The sequence below is a fragment of the Amblyomma maculatum genome, chromosome 10 (assembly GCF_055883805.1).
Source record: "Amblyomma maculatum isolate TAMU_Amacu chromosome 10, ASM5588380v1, whole genome shotgun sequence".
NCBI classification, from domain to species: domain Eukaryota; kingdom Metazoa; phylum Arthropoda; class Arachnida; order Ixodida; family Ixodidae; genus Amblyomma; species Amblyomma maculatum.
In genome coordinates this window covers 81697449-81724611 of record NC_139353.1, presented here as the reverse complement: position 1 = coordinate 81724611, position 27163 = coordinate 81697449, and the positions used below count along the sequence as shown (strand labels likewise).

Below are 27163 nucleotides of genomic sequence, written 5' to 3'. Positions count from 1 at the left end.
AACTTGGCAACGCTAATGACGGCAGGACAAACAGGGTATCAGTACTACAGGATGGTTATGACATCGTTTGCTCTATCGCTCCAATCGAAGCGTACAACCATGTAAATACAGTAGTTCTGCTTCAATGCACACAATAATGTGCAAGTAATAAAACACTGATGATAATGTGAGACATATTTGGTCGATGCTCATCTCAAAACCAGGTGAATGTTGCCCAGTCTCTAACTAAAAAACATTTATCTCGATTCAAGCGGTACAAGAATTCTTTTTCTTGTGTACTTTTTTGTGGTCATTTAATAGTTTCAACAAGTACTTTTTTTCAAGTCCCTTGAATTCGCAATTATTAATCTTTTACTGAAACCCAATCATACAGCAGTTTTTGAATGAAAAGCAATTAAAATTTGCGTCCACCCCCGACAAGCAAATGCATGCAACCAGTGTTCAGTTCCCACAGAATATTGCAGAATCTATGAATTCCACTCGTGAAATTGAAATTTCTTCATATCAGAAAATAATGGGCCCCATCTATAAAAACATCTGGGGCACTTGTGGATGCCCATGGTACTAGTGAAGTAACTTGCCTCTCGGAATTGGCAGGCCGACTGGTGTTGGGCTTGAATATGCAGACATGGCGGAATGCCCGGTACATCAGGTAGACTAGGCCGACACTGTACACAGTGAAGATGTCAAACAGCTTGCACACAAAGTGGCCACCTGAGGAGAACACGGAAGGTAGGAAAAGAAAAAAGTGTAATTGATCAAACCTAAGAGGTCAATGAGAAGAACCTAGGTATGATACAAGTTAAAAAGTCGTAACAAGTATTTGCCCAAAACTTGTGCCAGTTTACAGGTAGTTTCACATCTATTTTGGTTGGCTGTCAGGGCTTGCTAGTGGTTTGTGCTTCTACATTAGCTGCATTTTCTAGTAAATGGGGGTTGAAGGTGAAGGTTGAAAAGGCCTTCACCCTGCAGTGTGTACAGTCCGGCTGATGATGATGATGACAGGTAGGTAAGTCACCTCAGCCACCAAGACTTGCGTCTTTTTCTGAGGGATAGCAGCACTAGTAACACACCAAAACAGCTGTATACTCTGTGAATGCAGGCAAAGGTGGTTAAGTAGGAAATCCACTACAGCTTAGGTTGAGTTTCCCTTTCATGTGGCGATGTGAGAAAACACTTGTTAAGGATAAAATCGAGGTTCTTAATGGATTTATGGTTTGGTCTTGCAAACATTCACATTACACGAAGGCAGGAGAGGAAGGCTAACAATTTATTTAAACATAAATAAAACAAGGAGACACAAGCAAGGAGAAAACTGTTTACATGACTGAACCATTCATTAGACGGAATCAGCCCTTGGTTTAACTCAGAGCGCTTACATTAAGCATTCTCTGCTCTTGACGGGGACAGCAACCAATAAGAAAAACAACAGTTATAATCAATCGATGGTTAGGAAGACGAAAATAAGGTTTCCGTCAGCTAATCTGAGACTGGGGAAAGGATATTAACTAATCAAATACTTGAAAAAGGAGAGGTCCCAAGCAAACATACAAACAGCACTAATGTCACTGCATTCAGAACCTGTGCCTTCCCCTATGTTTCCTCTTCTGCATACGTGCATACAGGACAAATGCTGCGGGACAATCGCTACGATTCTTCATAAAAGAAAGGAAAGCTGTCGCCGAGGTGTCAAATGCTCTGTGCCAACTTTAGTTTAACACTTTCCTTTCCGCATCTATTCCCATCGATAGCCCGCTATCGATGGTTTCACGATTCGAATTTTCCCGCTTTCGAAGCGCTTCTTCTGGTAGCAAATAGAGGAACCCTTCTTTCAGTTTTGCTTTTGGTTTTATTTTTTCTGCCATGAAGCGCCCATCCAGATGGTCTCCGGAGTCAGGTGATCGGCGCTCCTTATTTACATCATGACGTCGATGTCGCGTGCTCCTGCTGCGTGGAAAAGGAGCGGTTCCGCGGAAGTTGACAAGTCGGAAAGCTCATTTTTGGACGCGAACAGCAGCAGTGATGACTCGGAAGACTGAAAGCGAAACTATGTTGAACCAACCTGGAACGTCGATCGCCATGCCCCGACAAGGTTCGCTTTCGCCCCGAAAAGTTCCGCTTTTGCTGCACGCTAATCAGAAGAGATCACTATTCTAAAGGTCATGTTATCTGCAGGGTGACAAAGTCTTTTGGGCAGTATTTGCTGCCGACAGGGCAGGGAGTCGTGTTTTATGCTAGAGGAGAGCCAGGGGTCAACCTCGGCAAGGTCAACCTCGACTAATGTTTTCTTTCATAACTGAGCAAATACAGTACACAGAAAGCTAGAATCCGCCTTTTTCACAAGGCCGCTCTGCGCATGCTCGTCTCTCCTCTGGTTGAAAACACACCACCAACCCCAGCTGCATGTGCACAGTTCTTGGCCTCCGCAATTGACGCAGCCGTAGCTGATCTTGGAGGCCATGTGTAGTTAATATTCGTGACAGGCGTACGCGATAGATGGCGCTGGCTGCCAAGAACACACACCGTCATTTCACTGGCGCCAAGGCAGTTTTCAACCAGTAGCAGATGAATTTTCAACCACTTCCAGAGGGCGCCACATTTTGTGAAAAAGGCAGATCTGCTGCAATGTTGCATTGGTCTCTGTAGTAAAAAACGTATACTTTGAAAATTTTTATTCTTTATTTGTGTCAATAAGCTTTGATGCTTTTGTGGGTTAGTTTTCTTTTTACCTACAATTTTTTTTATTGTCTTTTTTTATCTCTTACTTAATAAATATGTTGATTGCCACTAATACCAGTGTGAACAGGAATTCCTCCTCTACAATTTGATACTAGACACTTCTGTACCAAGCAAGTTTTGTTAAGGAAAACAAAAATTAATGACACCACCCAAAAACCACCCCTTTTCCCGCGGACAGGAAAGTGTTAACCTGGCACCTCTTCGGAGCACAAAAGCTTGAACAACCCATTGGCGCCTCATCGCGCACTGGTCGGCCCCCGTACACCTGCTTCCTCACAATAGGCTATATGCACATGAGCAGAGGGAATGGCGTACATGTAGGGAAACAGAAAGGCGTAAAAAAAAAATCCACTGGCCACACAAATGACATTCAATACAGTGAACACTGCACAAAGCTGCGCGTGAGGAAGATGTTCATGTCAGAAAGGCAAGATGGGTAGGGAATGAGCCCTCTCCAGCCGTGGGTGCTGCCGGCAGCAATAGAACAGCCACCGAGCATCCGTAGTGCATCCACTGTTCCATCCATTTGGTAATTGCTGTGACTGGGGACAGGTGCACATTGACCACAGTGCAGTACATGTCATACACTCTGTGCTGGAGATTGAATGGCGCATAAGAAAGTTCAGTGAACTTCACAGAGCCTCTCACAGGTGATATGTAGCTACTTAAGGATCCCACACAATGCACGCTATAAAGAATAAAGTGCTAATATATCTGGCTTTGCTCCCCCTCCTTCCCCCCAATCAATAATTTGAATCTTTTCCTGCATGCAGCACACAACAAAAGAAACAAAAATGAAAAAAGAAAACAAAATCTGCTGCATATGTGAGAGACAATAAGTTAGCGCCTGTGATAACATGGACGGCATAATGCTGCGACACTTTCTGCGCAAGTGTCGCCAACTCGTACTGCAAATCTATATCCACCATTTTGAAAATGCTACAATGAAACAAATGCTTGCTAGGTGAGGTGTTATCACAAGCACTCAGCAACAGATCTTACACATAGGCCACAGTAAATGAATGGTGCACAATACAGAGAAAGGCCAATGATGGCACAGCAATTAGCCCTTCTCACCTGTCCTCAATACAGACAGGGCCATGTAGAATTGGCACAGGTACAACCTCTTGGAGAGAATCTCTTGGAGGTTCTCCTGACCTTCCACCGAGAAGCCCTGCATTGAAATAATATGACACCACTACAGTGAATGCGATCACCACCAATTGAACAATCTAGTGACCCAGGACCTTTCGTTAAAAGGAAAATCCAATGTCAGCATTTTAACTGAAAAATCATGGGCGTTCGTTCGGCAGGTGGTAGTTGGCAGGTGAAATGGGAGGGTGCAGACTGATCGGCAGGTTCTACCATATCACGAGAGCACATGACATGGTGAATTGGCAGGTGCCTCCAACTCACACTTCTCCTTTGAGATGGGAATCGAACCCACCTCCAACCATGAGTCATCAGACACGCTACTCCTAGGCCACGCAGCCCAACATTACGGCTTAAAAGTAGGGCTTTACATCTACGCCCTGGTGGTCTTCCCTTTATATACTACCACTAGCTTAAAACAGTCTGCGAGATAACTGAGGCACAAATTAAGGGATTACTATTTAAGCTAGTAGCAAAGGCAGTGCTTGTGAGTAACATACAACTGGAGCAGCAAGCAAGCACCATTAAAGCGGTCATGTCACACCCCTAAAAGCCACAGCTTAGGTGTCTCCATATTTTCATCTCTGCGCAATGGTGAGAAAAACCTGTTGAGCATGACTCCTCCGTGGTCTTGGCAACCTCCTTAGACCCTCCATTTGTCACAGGCATCAAAGACAAACAACAAGAGAAAAGGTCGAGCAATATGAGGTCAGGTTGTCATAATAGTAAATATAATGTCTCAACAAGCTCAGCCAAGTTGATATAGTATATATCCCTAATATAAAAAGCACCGAAAAGTTCTAAACACCGATACTGCTGCTTTCCTAGCCAGCTGGGCTCACAGCAAAAAGAACGAGTCTCTTTCAAACAAATGCCATACTGCCTGAATAGAGCACTAGGCACAAAAATGAGTGATCCCCTGAGCAAGGAGAACATACAAGAAAGACACCAGACTTGTGCAAGGTTTTGTTCACTGTAGTTTTCATTTTTTATACTCTGTTTGACCTAATAAGCACTTTTATTTTTTAGAAATTCAGACTGACATGCACTGACCCCTCACTCATGAAGGTTCTATGCAGCCTAGGTCCCGATCCCAACAAATTGGCTAATTTTTGCTGCCTTTAAAAATAAAATACCAAACATCTATAGTCATTGCTTACTCCTTGGGGTGATAAACAGCTATTCCGGTAACTTTTTTAGACATGCTGGCTGGCGGCTGCACTATATACTCCTTACAACATACATATTTCTTTAGTATAAGAAACTATTTTAGCTATAGTGTCACTACTGTTGCCACTGATATTATACAACATACATTCAATATCAATTTATCAATATCAATATCAAAAATGACCTCTTTTGCACAGCATGTTCGGAGCAGGTTAACAGGCCATCTCTAAAACCGATCCACGCAGGCAGAGGATACTGCAGGCTCCACAATACAGCGTAAACGATAGAGAAAGAGAGAGAGGCAGCGACGCTAATTGGATTTCTAAAAAGCATTCCCCCTTTCTAGTTCTTTCTCAAGAGTCGAAACCCCACAAACTAAGCCCGATGCCCCAGACTAGAAGGACATGCACACTGCAGCCATGGCTTAAGGAGCAGCGCTCCTCTCTCTTACACCGTCGGCCATGACGAAGTGCACCCCCTGGCCGTCCGTGCTGGCCTTGACGAATTTTGAGAACGCCCGAATGTTGTCAGGGACAAAAATGTCCCCGTCACCGCCGAGCTCTCCAACACCTGCATGAACCATGAAACAGGTACACTCAAAAATTACGCCGGCAAAAGAATTTTCTTACCGCACAGTCAGTAGATTGCACTGCTTCGGCTTGGAAGGATCAAAATAATGCATGTTTATCTAAGGCCCCACTTTGATTTCACAATTACTCAGTACAAAAGCCGAGAATGATTATGCCAGTACACTAACTAATCCAGAGAACACTATGTACAGAGAACACTAACTATTCCAGCATGATTGATGAGGGCAAATGTCATGACTGAAGGTGACAGAGAAAAATAAAAATATAAATTATTGCCACTTTACCTGCATTGTGACAAGCAGATTCAAAATTGGAGCAGAAAATTTGCATAACATCATTCTGGGGCCATGCAACGCCTCCAAGCTTTTTTAAACAAAACAGCACGTCTTCATTTGCAAAGTTCCATCACTGTTCTGACCTACGTGCACTGAGGAGGCCTTTACTTTCTTGTGACAAACAGCAGGTAGAACACAACTAGAGGTCTGAAAGTACACACTTTGTTAAAGTCAAACAATTTTGGCAGGCTATATCTACTGATAATACCACGATTATATAACTTTACACACCAAGTACAGGAGTTAATCACACAGCAGGAAAAGAATGTGCACTAAGGTACAGTAGAACCCCTTTATAGTAAGGTCACTGAAACTTGCAAAAATTTTGCTATAGTATCAGGGTCTTTACTATATCTGTTGTTGGTGATGACATGATTCTGAAGATGCCATCTGGTAATTAAATGGCTACTTACTGGGCTCATCTACATGCATAATAAAAAAAAACTCCAAAATACCTTCTCTCTCTCTCTCTCTCTCTTATTGTCTCTTCGTGCCATTTTTTAAGTTCTAAAATCTTTTGTTTACATCTTGTGAAGCATGAGGGCAATGTGGCTACAAATACAACAGAGTTCGATTTTGCGGGAAAACCAAAGCCATTCATGAACACGGCGTTATCTTCCACTGTTTCTGTCTTTTAAAAGACAATAGATGAGAAACGCGCGTGGCAATTAAGTGCTGCAAAAACGCATACACCGCGCCTCCAGTTCTCGGCACCGCTGCCTCGTGCTTCGTGCTGCACAGTGCTGAGAATGTTTGACCGTTTCTTCCCTTCCCTATTTCTAGTTGCACTTTAATTACTCTTCATTACTTTCCGAAGAAGCTGTGCCACTTTCTTTTCACATTGTTTGTGGACAGCTTTTTTTTTCCTACGCTCTGCACGCTTTCCCTCACGACTTGAAGGCCTACGTAAAGTTGGCTTTTCCTGAGTACTCCTGAGCCTCGTGGTAAAGCCACTTATAAAACAAACAATCTTTGTGCTGTTTTTTTTTTTCTCCAAAAAATTGCCTCACGATTCTAGGTAACGCTTTTGCAGTGATGTCATTTCATGGAAAGTCATTGCCGTGGCCAGACACACTTTACTATAACCAATTTTTGCCAAAAACATCTTTGGACTTTAGTTTCACTTTACTGCATCAGAGTTTTTACTATATTCGAGTTTACTACAGTGGGGTTTTACTGTATTACACGCGTTCATTCTGCTGCTAAATGCATATCCTAAAGTAAAATTAGCCCAAACCCACAGTGCTGCCTTCATATAATACGGCTTTTAAAGCGTACAGAAACACAGAAATGCATCAAGTCTTCCTAGTAAACCAATTATCCCTCTGCAAATGCCAGCCATAGCTAGCTTTACTTAGAAAGATATGATCTGGTATAGTTTGTGGGGTTTAAAGTCCAAGAGCGACTCAGGCTATGAGGTACGCCATGGTGGAGGGCTCCGGATATTTCGACCACCTGGGGTTCTTTAACACTGACATCACATAGCACACTGGTGCCTTGTATTTTGCCACTACCGAAAAGCGACCGCCACAACAGGGGTTCAACCACTGTCTTTGGGTCCAGCAGTCAAGCAGCATAACAAATAATTGATCAGGAGGTGAATGAAGTGCAAAACAGTTTAGCAAAAACCAATGTGCAAAAGAAACACAAAGAAATCAAGCGCATAGGGGAAGCCAGGTGGCTGTCACTGAAAGGTGCTCAACCTGCTCTTGTAGCAAGAAGCAAGGTCACAAAGCAAAAAGAAAAAACGAATATGCAGCCATGTCCCTTGGTCAAAAACCAAAGACAAAAAAGAAGCCAAGAACAAACAAGAACACATGAGAAGAAAAAAAATTGAAAAAACCAACTTCCAATTTTTTAGTTCATTTTTTCCTAATCGTTAATCATGGGGGCACAGAATAAGCCTCATAAGCTCACAGCATAGAGTTATGAAGTAGTTGGTGCACAAGGGATAAAAAACACACAGTACCTTATTCTGCTTGCCTCTGATAATACGAAATATAAAATAAGAAAGGCTGCTTGAAAAAACAATCCAATCACAAGTAGCCAAAAGACTGCATAACTACAACAAACTCCAGCTACTTCAGATTACAAGCAAACTCGTAACAAACATTCCCTGCGAAGCTTGCTATCTTAAAAGAGATTTATTGCCCTCAAAAATGCCCCAGGGTATGTCCGAGGAGAGCTGCTCACCATAGAAGGGCTCAAAAGTGTCAGCAGACCCGGCAAAGAAGTCCTCCAGCTTAAAATCGTTTTCGCCCTTCAGAGTGAAGCCAAAGCCCTTGGCCTCCCAGCCTTTGCGCCACAACACGTACTCCGAGAAGCCACCAGGTCCAGCACAGATGTCTGCAAAGTACAGCAGGTCTTCGGGGCCTAACACAGAGCTCTGCGACAAGGACAGACCAATCGAACAATGTGAATGCCCAGAAACAGATGTCTACTATCATCATTGCCAGCCTCTCCTGTTACCCCTTACCAAAGACACTCATTCACAACACCAGCTACACCTGCCTTACCCCTTCCAACTTCATTTCATCCACCCACCTTCAACCCTACTACAACTGCTCTCCCTTGTAAACCAGACTGTTACTGTTAATGACCATTGCATTACATGCTCTGCTCATGCCTGTTTCTTCTCTATTTCCAATAGCATGTCATTAACTTGCATTTCCTCCCTTACCCACTCTGTTCTCTCCCTGGCACTTAAAAGGCCTATCAAAAGCTATTCACTTAAACCTTGCACTTGCCAAAACACATGAAAGATATACATTTACTGGACATTCAGCAAAAGGACTCTAAGAAGAAAAAAAAAAGGTTCATGAAGTTGGTCATTTGAGTCAAAAGGCTGTTTCTTCATAACTGCATGGTAAGGAGCAGCAAACAGAAAAAATGAGCAACGTGGACCAAATAAGCTGGTCAAAACAGCCTAAACATTTTCAACAAAAACAAAGATCAGCACTCACCCCATTCTCGTCCTTAGGAGAAGTGAACATGAAGTCAAAGGCAGCATCCATGTTCGCCATCTTCATGGCTGCCCTGCAGAGCAAAGCACAAATAGAGGGTGGGGGAAAAAAATATGTTTCTATTTTAGTCCAAAAAACTGTCGCTTTAGTGGTAACTCATCGCCTAAAACCAATACCTTGATGCAACAAACCGAAGCTGACTGAGGAATCTCTACAGTGTGCAAACCAGCTTACCTGTTCAGGAAGATTCCACCCCGAATGGTCTCAAAAGGATTGGACCGCGTCCTTGCTCTCCGCATCTCCTCCGGCTCTAGCCTGTCGAACACACTCTGGAAGACGAGAGTTTGGAAGGCAGACAAGACGCAAGGTCAAATTGAGGACAAAGCAGACTTTTTAGAACGAAACATTTAAGAATGACGCTACTCAAGGTGCTACAAGTAAGAAGGAAACCAAAGTGCCACTCACCTTGCAACTAAGAACCTCTTTAAGAACTTCCTCATCACAGAAGCAGGTCTCGTCGTCTATGGTGTCTTTTTTCTGCAGAAGAGAAAAAGCAAGCAAAGAGCCATTCCGAGTGGTTTCGGATGAGGCTTGTTTCCGAACGTAGCAAAGACGAGAATATTTTCAAAACGGTGTGATCTTCCAGAGCACAATCCAAGGAATTTACGAAGCAATGAGTGATGACGCGTTTCAGCACTGTAGCTTTGGCTGCACAGGCAGAAAAAGTTACCCGGGAGTATATTCATATTTGCATGCTGAACTAAGGCAAGCACAATCAACTTGCCTCTGATTCTATCACTCCGCATAAGAAAGTTAAACAAAATAAAGAGAAAAGGAGGCCCAGTAAAAGGACTAGAGTAGCGACTATTTAAGGACTACCGAAGAACCGTGACACCCCTGACTAGGCAGCTGACTGGGTGAAAGGCATGCATATTTCTTTCGCAGTAATGACCGCAAAGAGATCCACGGCAGGTGCAAGAACAAAGCTCACCTTTCCTTCCATCACCCACTCCCGGAGGACCTTGATGTTGGGCGGCTCCTCCATGCACTCCGGAATCCATTCCAATGGTTCCTGCACGTCAACCTGCGTACAGACCACAATTTGAGAGCTGTGCGAAAGAATTGTTACATGCAAGGCTGCCAAACGGTATGCCAACACTGTGGCTGCAGCTGGAAATGGCTATGCTGAGGTTATCATATGGCAGAAACACGTGGGGTAAACATGCACCCAGTTTTTGCAATTGAAACGGAAATTAATAAATTCATTGTCATCATCATCAGCAGCAGCCAGACTACACCCATTGCAGGGCAAGGACCTCTCCCATATTCCTCCAATTAACCCGGTCCTGTGCTAGCAGCATTCACTTGACCACTGTGAACTTCTTAAAATCATCCGCCCACCTAACTTTCTGCCGCCCCCTGCTACGCTTTCGTTCTCTTGGAATTAAATTTGCTGCCCTAAGTGGCCATCGGTTGTCCTCTCTATGCACTACATGTCCTGCCCATGCCGATTTCTCCTTCTTGATTTCCATTAAAATGTCACTAACTCGAGTTATTTCTCTGACCCATTCTGCACGCTTCCTATCTCTTAACTTTACCTCTACCTTAAGAACCCTCTTCGTTAGGCCCTAGGTTTCAGCCCCATAGGTGAGTACAGGTAAGATGCAACTGTTGTACACTTTCCTCTTGAGTAATGCCAGTAAGCTGCTAGTCCTAATCTGCAAATACTTGCCAATTAATAAATTAACAAATGATAAAAAATGGATGCGAAGTCAGAATAGAAAAGTAGCTGTCATCATAATGCGCTGCACTTTAAGAACTCAGCACCTTTCGAAGCTGCAAATGCAAGAAAACTTTTGCTATAATGAGCATTAACACATAGAAAAAGACCTAATTTCAGCCACCAGGGGTTCTTTAACGTGCATGACATCACACAGCACACGAACTTTGCTTTTCGACTCGATCAAAAAGCAGCTGCAGCAGCCGGGATTCAATCCCACATCCTTAGGCACAGCACTCGAGTGCCCTAACCACTGCACCACCATGGTAGAGCCGCTTTAAAGTTATTCAAAGAAAATCAGTAAACCTGCGAGCTGAGCGAGTTGGTACCTAATTAGACAAAAAACAGCGCAACAATGGAGACAAGAGTGAAGACAGGACCAGTAATTTTCTCAAGAAAATCATTATTCGCTTCAGACTAAAAAACTGTCCACATATCCCTCGCTGCGTAATATCACGAACATGACATGGCCTCATTGGGAAGCACTCATCGTGTGATAAAACTAAGTCTGTTAGACCAGCAACACCATTAACTCTTTCTTGAACTTATCCTATCATTCATTTAATTAAAACAATAAACAAATAAAATGCAAATGTTCACAACAGAAGTCATGGCGAGCAATGTGTACCAACCTGAAATTGACGTGGATTTATACGACTGCCCGTCTGGACAGTACAAAGGTTCAAAGCAGGCAGGCTTCTCGTATTCACAAAGTGACAAGGGATCGAGAGGAGGCCCATATGCGGAAGGCGAGAGACGTCATTTACGGCATTTGTTGATCACAGTGATTACTGCCCTCTCTGCACAGGACAGGGCTGGAAGGCAACAAGGGCGTCTGACAAGCAACCGATTTGGAAGTGGGAGGAGTCAAACCCTGCAGGTCCCAACTGACTGAGAGATGGGTGCCAGATGCGTTGCCTCTTTCCCATATCTTTCCTCCAAAAGCCGTGGCACTTCTGCTGTGCATCCTCTACAATTCTACTGAGGTTTCAACAGCTAGATGCTAGCTGGCATGCACAACAGAAGTTCCAACAAAGGAAACTGCACTCAATTTGAGCTTTGATGAGCTTCTTCTAAAGAAGAAAAGGGCAGTGACAACTGATGGCGCTCCATGCACAAGATCAAAGGAAGGGTCAAAGGTCACTGCTCCACCCACTTCTTCCTCCTCAAAGTCCCAGGTCACGTCGGCACTAGGCTCAAGCCCCTCCATGGAGAGACCGAGACCTCGGCGGCCCCTTTGCTTGGATGTTGGAATGATGTCCTGGATTCCCTGGTTGTCTTTGCCCAAGCCCCTGCCAACCTTGTAGCCCATGCTAGCCTGAAAGACAACAAAGAAACAACACTTCACTACGGGCTCCCTTCGAGGCCATCACTGAATGATCAGTGTGATCTCTTTTAGGTATATGGACAACGTTCCTTCTCTAAGCTGAGAAAGTCCAAGCGAATCCAAAGTTGAACAAGAAAAAAGTCGGATGTATGTGTCACTCTTAAACTTTGCTGAAATATGGGCTAGATAAATTTACGTAAGTTAACAGTATTAGAGTTTTACTCGTGTTGCGAGTTGCTGGCTTGTAATGTAACATACTTAAAACATAGAAGCAATGCTGCGCGAATTACTACGCAGCAGTGTCCTCAGTGGTACCACTACTGGTCTTGTTAATTACTAAGATTGACTAACTGACTAATCGATTTATGCACAGTAGTTCTTAATAAGGGGAACATAGAACAAAGATGAAGTGAGAAAATCTTGGCAAGTGTGTACATTTCTGGACTGACCGGCCAGCACATTAGAATGACATTAGCAATTGTGTATTGAAACTCCCAATAAAAGAGTTCAACCTGACAACTGGATGACAACGAGGGAAATAAAGACAATTATACTGAAGATGAAAACAAAAAGTGCCAAAAACATAATTTCCCCACAGAAACACGGATCACAATAAAGTTTGAAAACAAATGTTTCACAAAGATACAGACACAGTGCTATGTTTTGCAAACAGAAAGAACGCACCCACATGCCTATGATCACAATGTCTGTTACATTGTGAAGGATGCATCTATATCTATGTCCATCATTCTATTTCCCTGTAATTCCCCTTTTAATTACCCTCAAGCTCACATCTGCTTTCTTGTAAGAAAAGTGCCAAGAACTGGTGCCCAAAATAAAACCAGCTGGGCTGCGCGAAACTATATTTAAAAACACTTCTCCAGATCAGGGGTTTAGAAACATGGGAGGGATCTTAATGATTTTCACCTTTAGGGTTCCTTGATCGCCAACCAACCTCAATGCATTTCATTTCTTTTACACTAGGCTTTCCCTTACGTTCTTTATTTCGGGGGTGATCTGACTAAAACTGATTACTGCAGACTGTTTTACTACTTACACTGTAACAAGCTAGTCAGTTTTTTAGCATTTCCTTTGAAGGGGATGCCAAAGACAAGTACATGAAAGTACTGTTCTCAGTAAGAATCGATTCTCCCTTCCTGGCTAATAATGATGCAATGAGTTTACTAGCAAAATGTGCCGGTGATGGCGACACTGGCATTTCATGTCTCAGTCCCTCCTAGCTACCAGAGGCTTCATTTTGGTGATGTTCGCTAATGATAACAGGCCAATGTTTCATTGCCCTCAGTTCATCTCTTTATCTTTAACAGAAAAAAAAAAAAAGTGGACATGCATAACAAAATGCCCACCACAGTAACCCTGGTGTGAGCTTACCATGAGCTTCTTTGAAACATTGCTGTAGTTTCCTGAAACAAGAACAATAAAACGCAGTCAGAGAGATGATGGCAGAAAAAACTGAAGAGCAATCATAAGAATCTACGCAACAAAGCTGCAACAGCATCGGTTTGAGGGTCTTCCTTCGTTTTCTTTTTGTGATATAGTTCAGTTTTTAGGAATTTGTTCTCTTGCTTTCAGCAATCAGCTTTTTATCAAATGCCTACTTCGCACCCGTGACTTCTAAATCAAAAACAAGAACACAGAAAACTACAGACACAAGGGTCACAAGACTAAAGTGGTTTGATTGGCTCGGCCGAGCGCACAGTCACGTGGCGGCTCGCCTGGCTTTCACTAGAAATTTAGTGCTCCCTTCTTTGTCGGCAGCACTGAGTTGGCATATTTTTCTACTCGAGCAGATATTGGTTTTTGGGTGCAAATAGGATCAAAAGTGCCCCGGCACCACGGCTACCACCGAAACGCTCAGAAAGGCACCCAGCGTGATGCGCACGCTTTTCTTAAAGGCTAGGCTAACTGGACTGTGTGGCCTGTGCATTCAGTCGCCCCGTGGCCGAATGCACGAACGACAACACTGGTCAGCTTGTGTGTCATGCCTCATTCCCAACTTTTTTTATATTAAAGCATGGGGTAGAATGGGGTAGAATAAGCTAACACTCTAGAATAAGTTATAATGAACCAGAATTATGAACTGTGCCTGGCGAGAAATGGGACAAGGAAACTGAGCAGGAGGGGGGGGAGGGGGGAACAGAAGCCAGTTTGAGAATGCTTGCTCTATAGTATCATCACTTCGCTGCAGTACTGACAGCTAGGACAGACCTCTTCAGCCAATTATGAGAGCACGTTAAGAATGTTCCTCAATGCCACATTATAAGCTTACAGCTTATGCAGGTATAGTCGCAAAAGCGTATAACTATAGATGCTGTCTATGTACCAAACCTTGAACGAACATTCGGAAACATTAAAATGACGCTTTGCATGATTTGCAATGTTTTACACATCCACGCCTTTAGTTCATCACATGCATGAAGCCACGGTAGCAATTTCTGCCTAGTGATGCTACGTGGTTCTTCGGGGCTGAAATCCTTTTTTGTTTACCAAACCGGCTTTCTTCTTTCACCCTGGGAGAGGCAGAACTATCACCCAAAATGAAAAATAAAGGGAATTTAACACTTATCAATATTTCTTTAGGAGAGATAAGACCAAATGAACACCTTATGCAGCGTTTAGGACCAATAACATACTAAAAAGCCCAGAAACAATGAGGAGTTGAATATGACACGAGAGGGCTTGCTCCGAAGTGCGCTGCCATGTAGGCAAATGGATTTCAACACATGCACGAACTGTGAATACTAGATTAGAAAATAGCGCATGCAATGCGAGTTTACATTAAACGCATTTTGCAAATGCAGGCATGTTGCCCTTTTGTACCAGCCCTACATTCTGCAGCATGAGAACACCAGCTTGGCACTCATTGCAGCTTTGGTAATGCTGCAAGGAACTATTGAGATAAGAGTATAATTAGCGGTCTGTATTTAACTATCACTAGTATTACTCTTTTCACCACTACTTTGCTCTCTTTTAGGGCGAACGAGCTGCCTTTTGGCTGGAGCGCCATGCTGTGGCCGTGAACTTGACCCCAATGATGGTGGATGTGGAGGTACGCGGAGCAGATGAATAGCACTTCCAAAGAATAAACATCGGTGGGCCTTTTTTTTTTTTTTTTTTTAGACTAAGGTGAGCACATGGCTAGCACATGGTGCTTTCAGGGGGTGGAGGCCTCGTATACTCGAACGAGGTTTTCGAGAAGATGGACGAAAGGTGCCGGCAGATTGGTGAGCAGCTCCTACCGTATTTTCGCAAAAATATTTGGAAAAAAATTGCGGATGCAATCCTAAGCACCCACTTCTAGAGAGGAAGAGGGCAAAGTGAAGGCTGTCAAGTGTGCTTGCACAGTCTGTTGCTCAGCTAGAGTCATTGGAGTCCATAGGTGGCCCAATACACCATCACCGGCTTCTGTGTGTTGCTCGCTCAAACACCACACAACAGATGGTTACATAGAGCACCAAAAATAGTTCATGGGGTTTAATGTCCCAAAGCGACTCAGGCTATGAGAGACGCCATAGTGGAGGGCTCTGGAAATATCGACCCCCTGGAGTTCTTTAAAGTGCACTCACTTTGCACAGCACACGGGCACCTGGCTTTTCGCCTCCATTGAAAAGCGGCAGCGGTGGCCAAGGTTCGATTCCGCATCCTTCAATTGAGCAGTCAAGCCCCCTAACCACTCCACCACTGTGGTGGAGGTTTCTTGACCCGATATATGATTTCATACGGCATCAGATTAGCATGCACATACTGAAGCCAACAACGCCAATCACGAAGAACACACTCATGGGGCAGAGCATGACAGAGTGAAATGCAAAACGGTCACATCAGCCGTAAACAAATTGTCATGCATGCCTTTCTTCTGCTTAAACATAACAATCTTATCAGCTTTAGAAGGTAGAAATGCAGTTCCATGAGATTCAGATTAGCAATATACTATTGTGCCTTTATCTTATCGCTTAAACCACGCATAACCAAAGCAAAAGAGTGTATTTGCTTTAAGTTTAAATACCTATATAAAACAGCAATATCATCAGTGAAAAACATGCATTTCCACATGCGGACAGGTTTGGTGAGCTGAAAATTTGTTATTTTATAGATCTATACTTGAAAATTTTAATTTTGAGTTCCGGACTTACCACCCATAGAAATACTTGAGCCACTTTCAACTTCATCATCTTCCTTTGAAAAGTCATGGGAGAACCTCTGGAATTTAGCTGGAAAAATGCGTGAGAACAGAATTAGTAAAAGTTTGTGCAGCTGAAGGGGCCACGATAAAAACTGAACATCTTTATGAAAGTATCTTCCACAGTGATGTTACTAACATGAATATATACTTTTTACACTTAGCTATATGATTTACTGTGTTAGATTATATTAAAGAATCTTCCAGTACCAGTAATGTGTCATCTACAATCTAATCAATAGAGTCTTCAGATATAAATATCATAGCTGCCCGCAGTGAAGAAATAAGACGCAATCATGTCAAAATTCCTCCCCACTTAGTTTGCATGCACTCCAAAAAGTGCAGAAATAAATTATCAAGAGTATAAACTCCACATATAAAAAAACTCTCCTCTGCTGCAATTGTGCAGCAGATGATAGTTTGGATGTAAATACTGGATACAACCTTAATTCTATGAAAAAGCATGTCAAAAGGAAAGAATGTCACTTAACTGAGCTGGAAATCTTTTAGAGAAAAGCTTTGTTGCCATAGGAACCATTCACAAGTTCTGTACATTAACACTGGCACTCAACATGATCTGCGCTTGTAAACAACCTCACCACAATGCTGCCTGTAAACGGTGGCAGCAGGTACAGAACAGAAACAATTACAGATACACAAAAAAATCACCGCAGCCTTTCTAGGTTTTTATTCACGAAGCATATTTCTTCTACACTTCCATATTTCAGAATACGTGGCACCAGTCTACTCCGCCATTTGGATTATACCTTCTCGTAGCTTTAATGACGACGTAGATGGAAGCCTAGTTTCACGCGTGAAGTATGTTTCGATTTCACCGGACCTGCTCCTGAACACTGGTGAACAAGAGCATCTCAGCCCTGCTAGATTAAAAAAAGTGCGCTCCTGTCAAGTATTGTACGAGCCATTCAACTTATACCGCATAATACAAATAAGAGCCGCACTTCCTTCGTAAAAAATTTTGGCTATAGTCTGGAGAAACTACTATACCAACACACACAATCTGAAACCTTATTTGGGCACCTACATGAGTGGGGCCCTAGCTACCACGTATTACAAAATACGGGGTTGTTCTGAGCATACAACAGGCTTGAAGCGATTCTTACCTCTGGGACTGTCGTGTTCTGCACTTTTGCGCTTCCTGTTGTTTGCTTTCTCGGGAGACTTGTACTTCCCTCCTGCACCAGAGACATGGGAAGGGCCGTCACTCACAAACCACTACTATGGGTTGCTGGTCATGGCAGAAGGCAAATAGAAGGAAATGCATGCGCAGTGATTAGGAAAAACAAAAACTGATAACAGTGATGAACTAATTTTGAAAACATAATCCATGAAAGAGGCTGGATGTGTCTGGAGTGTGCTCTCAAAGGATGCTCCTCATTTAAGTTCCGGACCTGGTAAAAAGAATTTGCACTTTAAATTCTGAAGCGAACTGGATGACACGAATATTGCACTCGGAAAGAATGAGCCTGTTGTTCATTATTTCCTCACATTAGCACAGCAAAGAAAATAAAATACAAGAAAAGAAATAAAGGTAAACAACTGCAAGCTAGGCAACCAAAAAATGACGACTTGGGGTTTATCAAAAGATGTGTAGATTTTGAAAAAATTACTAAGATGCTTCTTAACAAAGAGTATAATGTTCCCAAGAACCTCATCAGCTAAATCGACTGCTGATGCCATCTACGAAGGAAAGGTGTAAAGGTAATGTAGACCACATCAGAACTTCCTGTTTAATTCGTGTTCAACCACAAGTCGGTGCTGGTCGAGCTTGCTAGAGAGCTGCATACAGAAAGAATTTTCACTTTAAATTCTGAAGCGAACTGGATGACACGAATATTGCACTCGGAAAGAATGAGCCTGTTGTTCATTATTTCCTCACATTAACACAGCAAAGAAAATAAAATACAAGAAAAGAAATAAAGGTAAACAACTGCAAGCTAAGCGACCAAAAAATGACGACTTGGGGTTGTTTATCAAAAGATGTGTAGCTTTTGAAAAAATTACTAAGATGCTTCTTAACAAAGAGTATAATGTTCCCAAGAACCTCATCAGCCAAATCGACTGCTGATGCCATCTACGAAGGAAAGGTGTAAAAGGTAATGTAGACCGCATCAGAACTTCCTGTTTAATTCGTTTTCAACCACAAGTCGGTGCTGGTCAAGCTTGCTAGAGAGCTGCATACAAGAAGATGACGTTAATCTTTCGTTAGTACTTTCGAAATAACCCGTCATGTAGTAGAGCATGATTATGTGCATCTCTGAGCAAACTGTTTATTTTGTGAAAGGCACTTTCATATGAACAAGGCAAGAGAATGTATGTAAAGGATATGTCTAATGTTGCTAGCCCAATATATAGCTTCCTGCATACATAGTACCCAGACTCATGTCACCGAGATTTGCAATTCTTTGCATCGGATCTATCCCACCACAGCAATTTATATGTGCCATAAATGTTACTGACAAACTGTAATGAAACAGTTTTCTACCTAACATCGCATTTCTTTTTTTCTTTTAAGTGTACTATAAGATTTCAAATCTGAATACTTGCGCACTTTGGGTTGTTATAAATGTAGATGCATCTCACCCGCACATCCTAGAGGTGCAATGGACAGCTAAGTCTACTAACACAGAAACAAAACTATCACAAAAATTTAGTTAAGGTCTCTTACTCTGCGGCCACATTCAGTTGACCATTACTGAGCACCAGCTGCTTCTAGATTATAAGTCACATCTTTTTACAACAATACAAAAATAGAAAAGACACAAAGGCATCACACAAACAATATCTCAATGTATTGTCGGCAGAAAAATCCATGGGACAAAGCATGTCGTAGAAAAGCAATAAAAGTGGGCGGCTTGGGCAAATCAGTGCAAACGGGCCTTATCTATGCAGCCACTGGATACCATCTGCAAAGTAGAAAGAATTCCTTGTGCACCAGGGGGAACAAGGAAGCTCACTTTTGTCACGTGACATCCACATGTCCCATGAACTTTTGCTGCTGACTGCAAACTTGAAATGCCCTCTAAAAACAGCTGACAGCCCAGTATCCTGAACACCACCACCAGGGGTTAATAAATCCAGCAAAAGCTGACAAGTGTGACGACAAACAGCATTTCACGCGACACGAGTGAAAAACGTGACACGGGTGGTGAGAGAAAGCAGAAGGCGGGGGACGAAGGTAGGGAAGGACATACGGCGACAAAAAAACGCAGATGCGACCTCGACACCCACAGCAGCGGCAGCAGCACAAACGGACAGATCCCCGGTTGAAGCACCAAACACACAAATGCACACGCACGCACACAAACAAACATCAGCGCCACTCACAGGCACGCTGCTCCGGCCACTGCCACACACCATCCTTACCCCTCCAAGTGTTTTTCTTGTGGCTGCTGTCATCGCTGTTTGCACTATCATCGTCCTCGTCTTCGCTGCTGGACGGAGCCTTTTTCACGCTACCTGTGGCCATACGCACGTACGCAGCACACGCACGCACACACAAATTCCACACTGTGACTTCAGAGCAGTTTAAATGTCTTCAAGAAGGACAGGAGCCGCATTCCACAGCGATCACTTTCAGCTTAAATCTCGCGGTAAACAAGCATCACAGTAGTGATGCAGGCACGGCTAAGAAATTTCCGTGCGGGTATCTTCACATTAACACCGAATTAATGTTTCACTATCACCGAGTGCAGAGGCATGGCATGAAAGTGAGATTGGTGTCATATCAATTCCTTCACATACAGGCAAGCATCCATACTCCTGTACACTATGAATGTATTACTGTAGCTAGGCTGAGCTCTTGCTGCTACTGCTGCTAATCTGATGCAGTGCACCTATAAATGAACTAAGCGCACTGATAAATTCAGCAATCCATGCATTTGCATTCACCACGGCAAGGAACTGCGAGAGAGGAAGTTTCGCAAAAAATGATCACTTCAGAATGCAGCTCCTTGTTGTTGCATGGCTTTCAAACACACAATAAAAAAGCAAAGAGGGTGAAAAAGACATACTTTCACCGTAGTTTACACATAAAGTCCTCGATTATGAAGGAAAAAAAAACACTGGCAGGACAGAATCAGGAACATTTTAAGACTTCTTTTCCTCACCCATTATTGTTTTCTTTTGTGACTGGACAAATAGCAACGTGTCTAGATTAATGTAGAAAATAAACCTATATGTCACGCGCTGAAGCTACCCTATATGCAGAGTGCATCATGAGGAAGGCTGGTCTGGACGAGTCATCAGCTGGAGTGAAGATTGCTGGAAAACGTATCAACAACCTTAGATATGCGGATGATACCACTTTAATGGCAGAAAGTGAAGTGGAACTCAAGAGACTTCTGATGCGCGTACAAGAAGAGAGTGAGAAGTTTGGGCTTAAACTGAACATTAAAAAGACGAAGATCATGGCGTCTTGCCCTATCAAGTCCTGGAGCATCAATGGACAAGAAGTGGAAGCTGTGACAGATTTTCTGTTCTTGGGAGCCAAGATTACCTCGGAAGGAGACTGCAGCCATGAAATTAGGAGACGCCTGCTTCTGGGAAAGAGAGCAATGGTTAGCCTTGACCGCCTAGTAAAGAGCAGAGACATTAGTCTGCCAACCAAGATCCGTATAACCCGTGCTATGGTCTTTCCAGTTGTGATGTATGGATGCGAGAGTTGGACTGTGAAAAAGGCTGACCGCCGAAGAATTGACGCGTTTGAATTGTGGTGCTGGCGAAGACTCTTAAGAGTTCCTTGGACTGCCAGAAGATCAAATCAGTCGATATTGTCGACCATAAACCCTGACTGCTCATTGGAGGGTCAAATTCTAAAGTTAAAGCTCAGCTACTTTGGTCATCTGATGAGAAGAGAGGAGTCGCTGGAGAAAGATTTGATGTTGGGAAAGGTTGAGGGTCGCCGGAGAAGGGGTAGGCAGCGAACGCGATGGTTAGATGGCATTCTCGAGGCATTGCAGATGAAGCTATGTGATGTTAAGAAGATAGTGACAGACCGGAAAGCGTGGCGTGACATGGTCCATAGGGTCACGAAGAGTCGGACACGACTGAACGCCTGAACTGAACTGAACTGAAGCTACCCTGACTAAAACCTCGTCGTGGCCCCTACCTGGCATGCTTCACCATCAAACGCATTGCGGGCAACGAGCTGCACCTTAATTTTAATAATCGATTATTCTGTTTACGGCGTAAAACATTAATAGAATTCTACAGCTCATGACAGGTAATGGTTAGTTCAAAAGAACCGTTGATATGCGGCAGTGCAAGAAAAGACCACTAACACGGGTGCAACGTGTCCTCGCTTGCAGGTTAGGAATACATGTCAATCAAACCATCACTACATCAAACATTTTCTTAGAACGATTCTCGTTCTATATAACTGGATTCAACTCTAACCGCTATGCTCCCACTTGTACGCAACTGCATTCTTAAATTAATTACCACAATGAAAGGTGACTTATGCCTCTCCTTCAAAAGCAACCTAGGAGTCCAAGTAGGCTGCAGACAAAATGAAAAGCAGCAACACAACGAATACTATAGCAAGCAGTCACATGCACATTCTTAGCTACTTCCTAAACTGCTCACTCATAGTCGATGAACGCAAATGCACTATGTGGTAAGCTGTAATCGCAAAGAACATTCTTTTATCAGTTTCTTTTTCTTCAAATGCCTTCTTTAAGTCTCCCTACATTTAAAGGGGAGAAAAAAAAGCAATGCAACACATCAATTCTATCCAATTCCGCATTCCTACCGCACGTCCCACAACTATGGACAACGGAAATACAGTTCAATGGCATTTAAATGATGCAGCCAGTGAATTAATAACTGAGGAATAATAGTAACGGCTTGGGTTTCAACTGTTGAGAGCCAACTGCAATAACTACACTTTGATGGGTGCCTGAAGCGTAACCCGATATGTGTGCCAAACCTACACTGTTAGCATAAAGCTCTGACAGACTGAAACAAAGTTCACTCCTTTGCAGAGACTTGACCAGGCTTACCCGCCTCATCGTTGCCACTTCCTCCTTCCCAGTCGTCCGTATTGCTGCCATCCTCTTCCTCCTCCTCCTCCTCAACATCATCTCCACACAGCTTCGGCATAGAGAACCCTGCCTGCTTCCTGGGAACTGAGATAAGCGCACCCATAAGCGACTAAGGCTATCATGCACTAAAGACAGACTTAGAAATATCTGTCTGCTGTACTCATGGATACAACTTTTTAAAAGACCCGATCCATTTGACACATTTCTGTCCTTTCGAAATCATACAACACGAGACAAATTTACAGTTTAGTACTTCCATCTTTTAGAAAATATGTGACATAAGAAAAATATTGCAGTTGCATCTTCTGCTAATAGCAAGTTGTGTTGGAAGTAAATGGGCTTGTAAGGTACTCTGAAATATTTTCTCCCTAGTTTAAGATTTAGTGTGCAAATATAAAATGGGATTTACAGTAAGTGTGTCTCCAGATAGGTTGAACAATTAGCAATTCCATTCGAAAAAAACAGTAAAAATTGGAGAAGCAAGTAGGAAATCTCAAGATAACTCAGACATAAATTTTCCACTACAGTGTGGCAATCTCTATAACCTTGTGGTGATCAAATTGTGAGGGTGGTGCACTGAAAGAGGAGCTCTCAGCCCTTAAGTCCAACTTTAGCTTTGCTTTCTTCTCCTAAATTTGGGAATAAACTATTCTGGGGCCTGCTACGATGTTAACAACATACAATTCTTGCCCTCTGGGAAGAAACTTAGTTGCTAACTACCTATCACAATGTGCGTGACTAAAGACAGCATGCAAAAGATGCATGCATACCTTGGGCTGGACGAAAACTTTGTGTCTTCTTGGGCGACTCGTGATCATTATCGGTGTCATCCTCACTTGTGTCTGCAAAGAAGTCACTTTGTTCTGTACACAGTCACAGAATAATGGGATATGCAGAACAGTTTGTTGTCGCTTCCATTATATTTAGTAAAACCCAAATGCACATCAAAACCCCATCATGAGAAATTTACAAAGCTACAATTTCTTCTCCAAAAAAAATTGTTTTTATTTGACTTCCCTTCACTTATTAATTTACTTACTCCGGAATAGAGTAGGCCTATGCAGTTGGCCCAAGTGGGAGGTAATGCATAAATCCCCGACACAGTCTAAAAAAAATGATATCTCAAACAAACGGAAAAAGGATAACAAAACCAAATGTCTCCACGTTGCCTTGGATATGAAACAGGCAATTTCGTTTGCATGTAATGTTATTCAAATTTACATAGGAATTTCAAGTTGTTTAAAAAGAATGATGCATTACATGAGGGGAGAACGTTTTGATTTGCAACAGTGAACTACAGCACAAGAGCATGTAAATACATAAATAAAAACACCTAGTATAAATATTTAAGGTTTATTTTATTTTTTTTTACTTTGGGGGCTCTTCACTAGTTGCGATGGCAAAGTGAAAATCACCACCTTTGCTTCTCAGAAGCAACCTGTACGTCCTGGCCCTTTTCTTTTTTCAGAATCTGCAGATTTCAAAATGCAAGCTATCTGAGAAGGTGCAAGGAGCAATCCAGGCCAAATTTGAAAATCTAGGAAGTAATAGATGCTGTAGACAGCACAACACGGTTATGAGGAATGACAGCCACAACCGCATAAGATGGTTACAATAGTTCAATGTCCCAAAGAGGCTTAGGCTATGAGGGACTGGAGGGCCCAGGATACTTTCAGCTACGTGGGGTTCCGAAATGTGCACCGACATAGCACAGTACACAGGCAGGTGCCTTGCGCTCTGCCTCCATCGCAATGTAGCAAAAGCCCACTCATTGTCTGGAGCACGTAGCTTCTGCTGCACTTGGAAGAAGCCGTACGAAGTTATATAGCTTGATGAAGTGCATAATAAATGCACAGTACATAACTAGAAGCTCAGTTCAGTTCAGTCGTTCAGTCGTGTCCGACTCTTCGTGACCCTATGGATCATATCACGCCACGCTTTCCGGTCTCTATCTTCCTAACATCACATAACTTCATCTGCAGTGCCTCGAGGATGCCATCTAACCATCGCGTTCACTGCCTACCCCTTCTCCAGTGACCCTCAACCTTTCCCAACATCAAATCTTTCTCCAGCGACTCCTCTCTTCTCATCAGATGACCAAAGTAGCTGAGCTTTAACTCTAGAATCTGACCCTCCAATGAGCAGTCAAAGTTTATGGTCGACAATATCGACTGATTTGATTTTCTGGCCGTCCAAGGAACTCTCAAGAGTCTCCGCCAGCACCACAATTCAAACGCGTCAATTCTTCGGCGGTCAGCCTTCTTTTACAATCAGGCCGACGAGAAAATAGAAGCAGTTAACAGCTGCAGTCTTGTTTGTGCATCGTCTGTGGTGTAAGAAGCAAACTATACTTCCAAGGAAAAGGTTGTCTTTGTAAACTTGGATGGTAATACGTAAAGATGAAACAACCTCTGCTAATGCACAGGCCTGGTGAGTATGTCACTCAGATACTATTATTGATGACTAATCCCGCAGTTTCTAGCTTCAGCAAGGTTCTACGATCTACTTCAAGCTGGTTATAAATGGTTGACGTTTAACATAACCCGAGACTGCAAAGGCAGCTATTCAAAACATCTACAACGGTTGTGAAATGAAAACTAAGGTACCCAGACATTAAAATAAAATTTAGACATACTATGTCCAGCTTTTATTCAAACAAAAACTGTCGAACAAAATGATAAGGTTGCTGCGCAGCGGCAAAACTGCAGCATTCAGGCTTTTGGTAGATTTCAACGCAAGTAAACATTTCAGAAATATATTGTACACACTGAATTCCGTTTAACGAAAACAGTCGAGAGTGCGATACTCAGTATTGCTTGCAAAGCTTTTCGTTCAATAATTATCCACTGCAACCGCGAACAGCGACCGATTCACCGTCCCGTGTCTCAATGCAAGTTTTCTCTCAGCGTTCACCGATGAACTGTAGACTTTGCAATTACAACGCAAGACTGTTGATAACGTCGCATCGTGATAACTGGTTAGTACGCAGTAACCTCACCCAAACATGAAACTTGCAGGTGTATAAAAATCGATATGGCAGTTTCGCCCTAGCTCGGCATCTACATCATAATCGCGGAAAACACCGCGCGGTAACCACTGCTAGAACGCTACATAACGCGACATAACGCGTACGCCTTTGACACGCAAACAAGTAGCCGGTCCGCATAGTTGGCGCAACCGGTCTCACCTGAAAGCATCTTCGGCTTGAACGCACTCATTGTGGAGCAATGAAGCTCGGACTAGAGCCCGCGATTTCGTCCCAAACGTAGTTTTAGCTTTACACGAGAGTTTGTATTAATACAGGAAAGTAAAACGCTGAATCGGGAACTAAATAATGGAACGTCCCATGTTAAAATCAGGGCGGCGCCATGTTTTTTTGGGTGCGCTTGGGGCGACGCGTTGCAGCAAAGCGTAGAAACGCGCTGATCTGGAAATGTGTGAAATTTCAACTGGTTCAGAGGCTTCAGACCAATGCAAACTATCCTTGTTATCGCCGAGCATGTTGAGCACTGTGCAGCTGTGCCACTTAAGAAATAGATCCCCCACCGAGGCGTATCAGCCTTGTTGCGCAAAATATACCTCGCATTTAGGACGCAGCACCTACAGTGCCTAGAGCCTACAGCACCTTCCCAGCGAAGAGACATCATTTGAAATAGAGAGCGGGAAATTCAGATAACGTAGGCAGCGATGGCCAATCTCAAACCCCAACCCAGAAAAAACAAAATCACCGACTGGGACAAACTTAGGACTATCCGCGACCAAAACAACGAACCAATCATAGACTTAGAACACTGGACACAGACCCTCCTATCGGATGTGGGAAAGGCCACTAAGGAACTGGTACATGACTTAGGCGTAAATACGGTTGACAGCCGACTTACGCACATGTGGGAGGCAAGGCAGAGCCTAGAAAAAAGATGGCTTAAGCAAAAATATAACAAAAAGCTTAGAAACAGGATCGTCACACTCACGAAAGAAATTCAACACCACACCGCAGAACTAGCGAGACAGCAGTGGAGCCATATTTGTGAAAATGTGAATGGCAATCTAGGCACGAGGCAGACGTGGAATCTTCTGCGGCATCTCCTTGATCCGGAATCCAACAAAGCTACCACTCAAAAGGAAATCACCAAAATTTTAAACATGGACCCAGGCACGGATCAAGATATTATAGACACGCTACAGCAGAAATACTTCTGCACAACCCGTGAGACGAAGTCCCTGCCCAATTATAAAGGAGAGCCTAACTCCATCCTGGATGCTGACATAACATTGGCGGAAATAAGAGCAGCCCTCTGTAAGGTACGTACAACATCCGCCCCAGGAGAGGACGGCATTAACAATAAGACACTCAGAAATCTAGACGACGCTTCTATCACAGCCCTCGCGGACTTTGCGAACGAGTGCTGGAGGGAGGGAAAACTCCCAGCGTCTTGGAAACATGCCATCGTTAAATTTATCCCAAAACCTGGCAAAAAGCTCGCGCTTGAAAACCTCAGACCTATTTCGCTTACTTCTTGCATAGGAAAACTGATAGAGCACGTCATACTAGACAGACTCCAGTCCCACATGCAAAAAGAGAATTTATATCCAAACACTATGGTCGGCTTTAGACCACATTTATCAACACAGGATACGATGCTAAGACTAGCAAACGAAGTCCTATCTCATGAGCAAGAAAGGAGTACCAGGGCAATCCTAGCCCTAGATTTAACCAAAGCCTTTGATAACGTTAAACACAAAGCAATCCTAGAATCTCTTTCACTGCTGAATGTAGGCGCAAGAACGTTTAACTACATCAAAGACTTTCTCTCCGATAGGACGGCTAAAATTCAAATTGG

The 27163-nt window shown here is 43.2% G+C and overlaps 1 protein-coding gene across 3 annotated transcripts in view; it reads right to left on the bottom strand.

Moving 5' to 3' along the window:
- The window catches only part of Cmtr1 (Cap methyltransferase 1), a 65109-nt gene extending 39386 nt beyond the window's left edge, over positions 1-25723 (bottom strand). Inside the window, exons 1-16 of one of the 3 annotated variants that reach the window (XM_084582993.1) lie at positions 25510-25723; positions 23093-23164; positions 22281-22406; positions 19645-19737; positions 17382-17453; positions 16211-16288; positions 13449-13480; positions 11886-12047; positions 9941-10033; positions 9415-9486; positions 9184-9278; positions 8950-9022; positions 8180-8372; positions 5513-5631; positions 3817-3913; positions 582-714 (exon numbers count right to left, since the gene is read on the bottom strand). In XM_084582993.1, the coding sequence (XP_084439119.1) occupies positions 582-714; positions 3817-3913; positions 5513-5631; positions 8180-8372; positions 8950-9022; positions 9184-9278; positions 9415-9486; positions 9941-10033; positions 11886-12047; positions 13449-13480; positions 16211-16288; positions 17382-17453; positions 19645-19737; positions 22281-22406; positions 23093-23164; positions 25510-25540 (1541 nt within the window). In that variant the 5' untranslated portion in view covers positions 25541-25723. The remainder of the gene's footprint in view (positions 1-581; positions 715-3816; positions 3914-5512; positions 5632-8179; positions 8373-8949; positions 9023-9183; positions 9279-9414; positions 9487-9940; positions 10034-11885; positions 12048-13448; positions 13481-16210; positions 16289-17381; positions 17454-19644; positions 19738-22280; positions 22407-23092; positions 23165-25509) is intronic. The other 2 variants (XM_084582991.1, XM_084582992.1) reach the window with 2 other exon arrangements.
- Positions 25724-27163: the final 1440 nt, after the last annotated feature.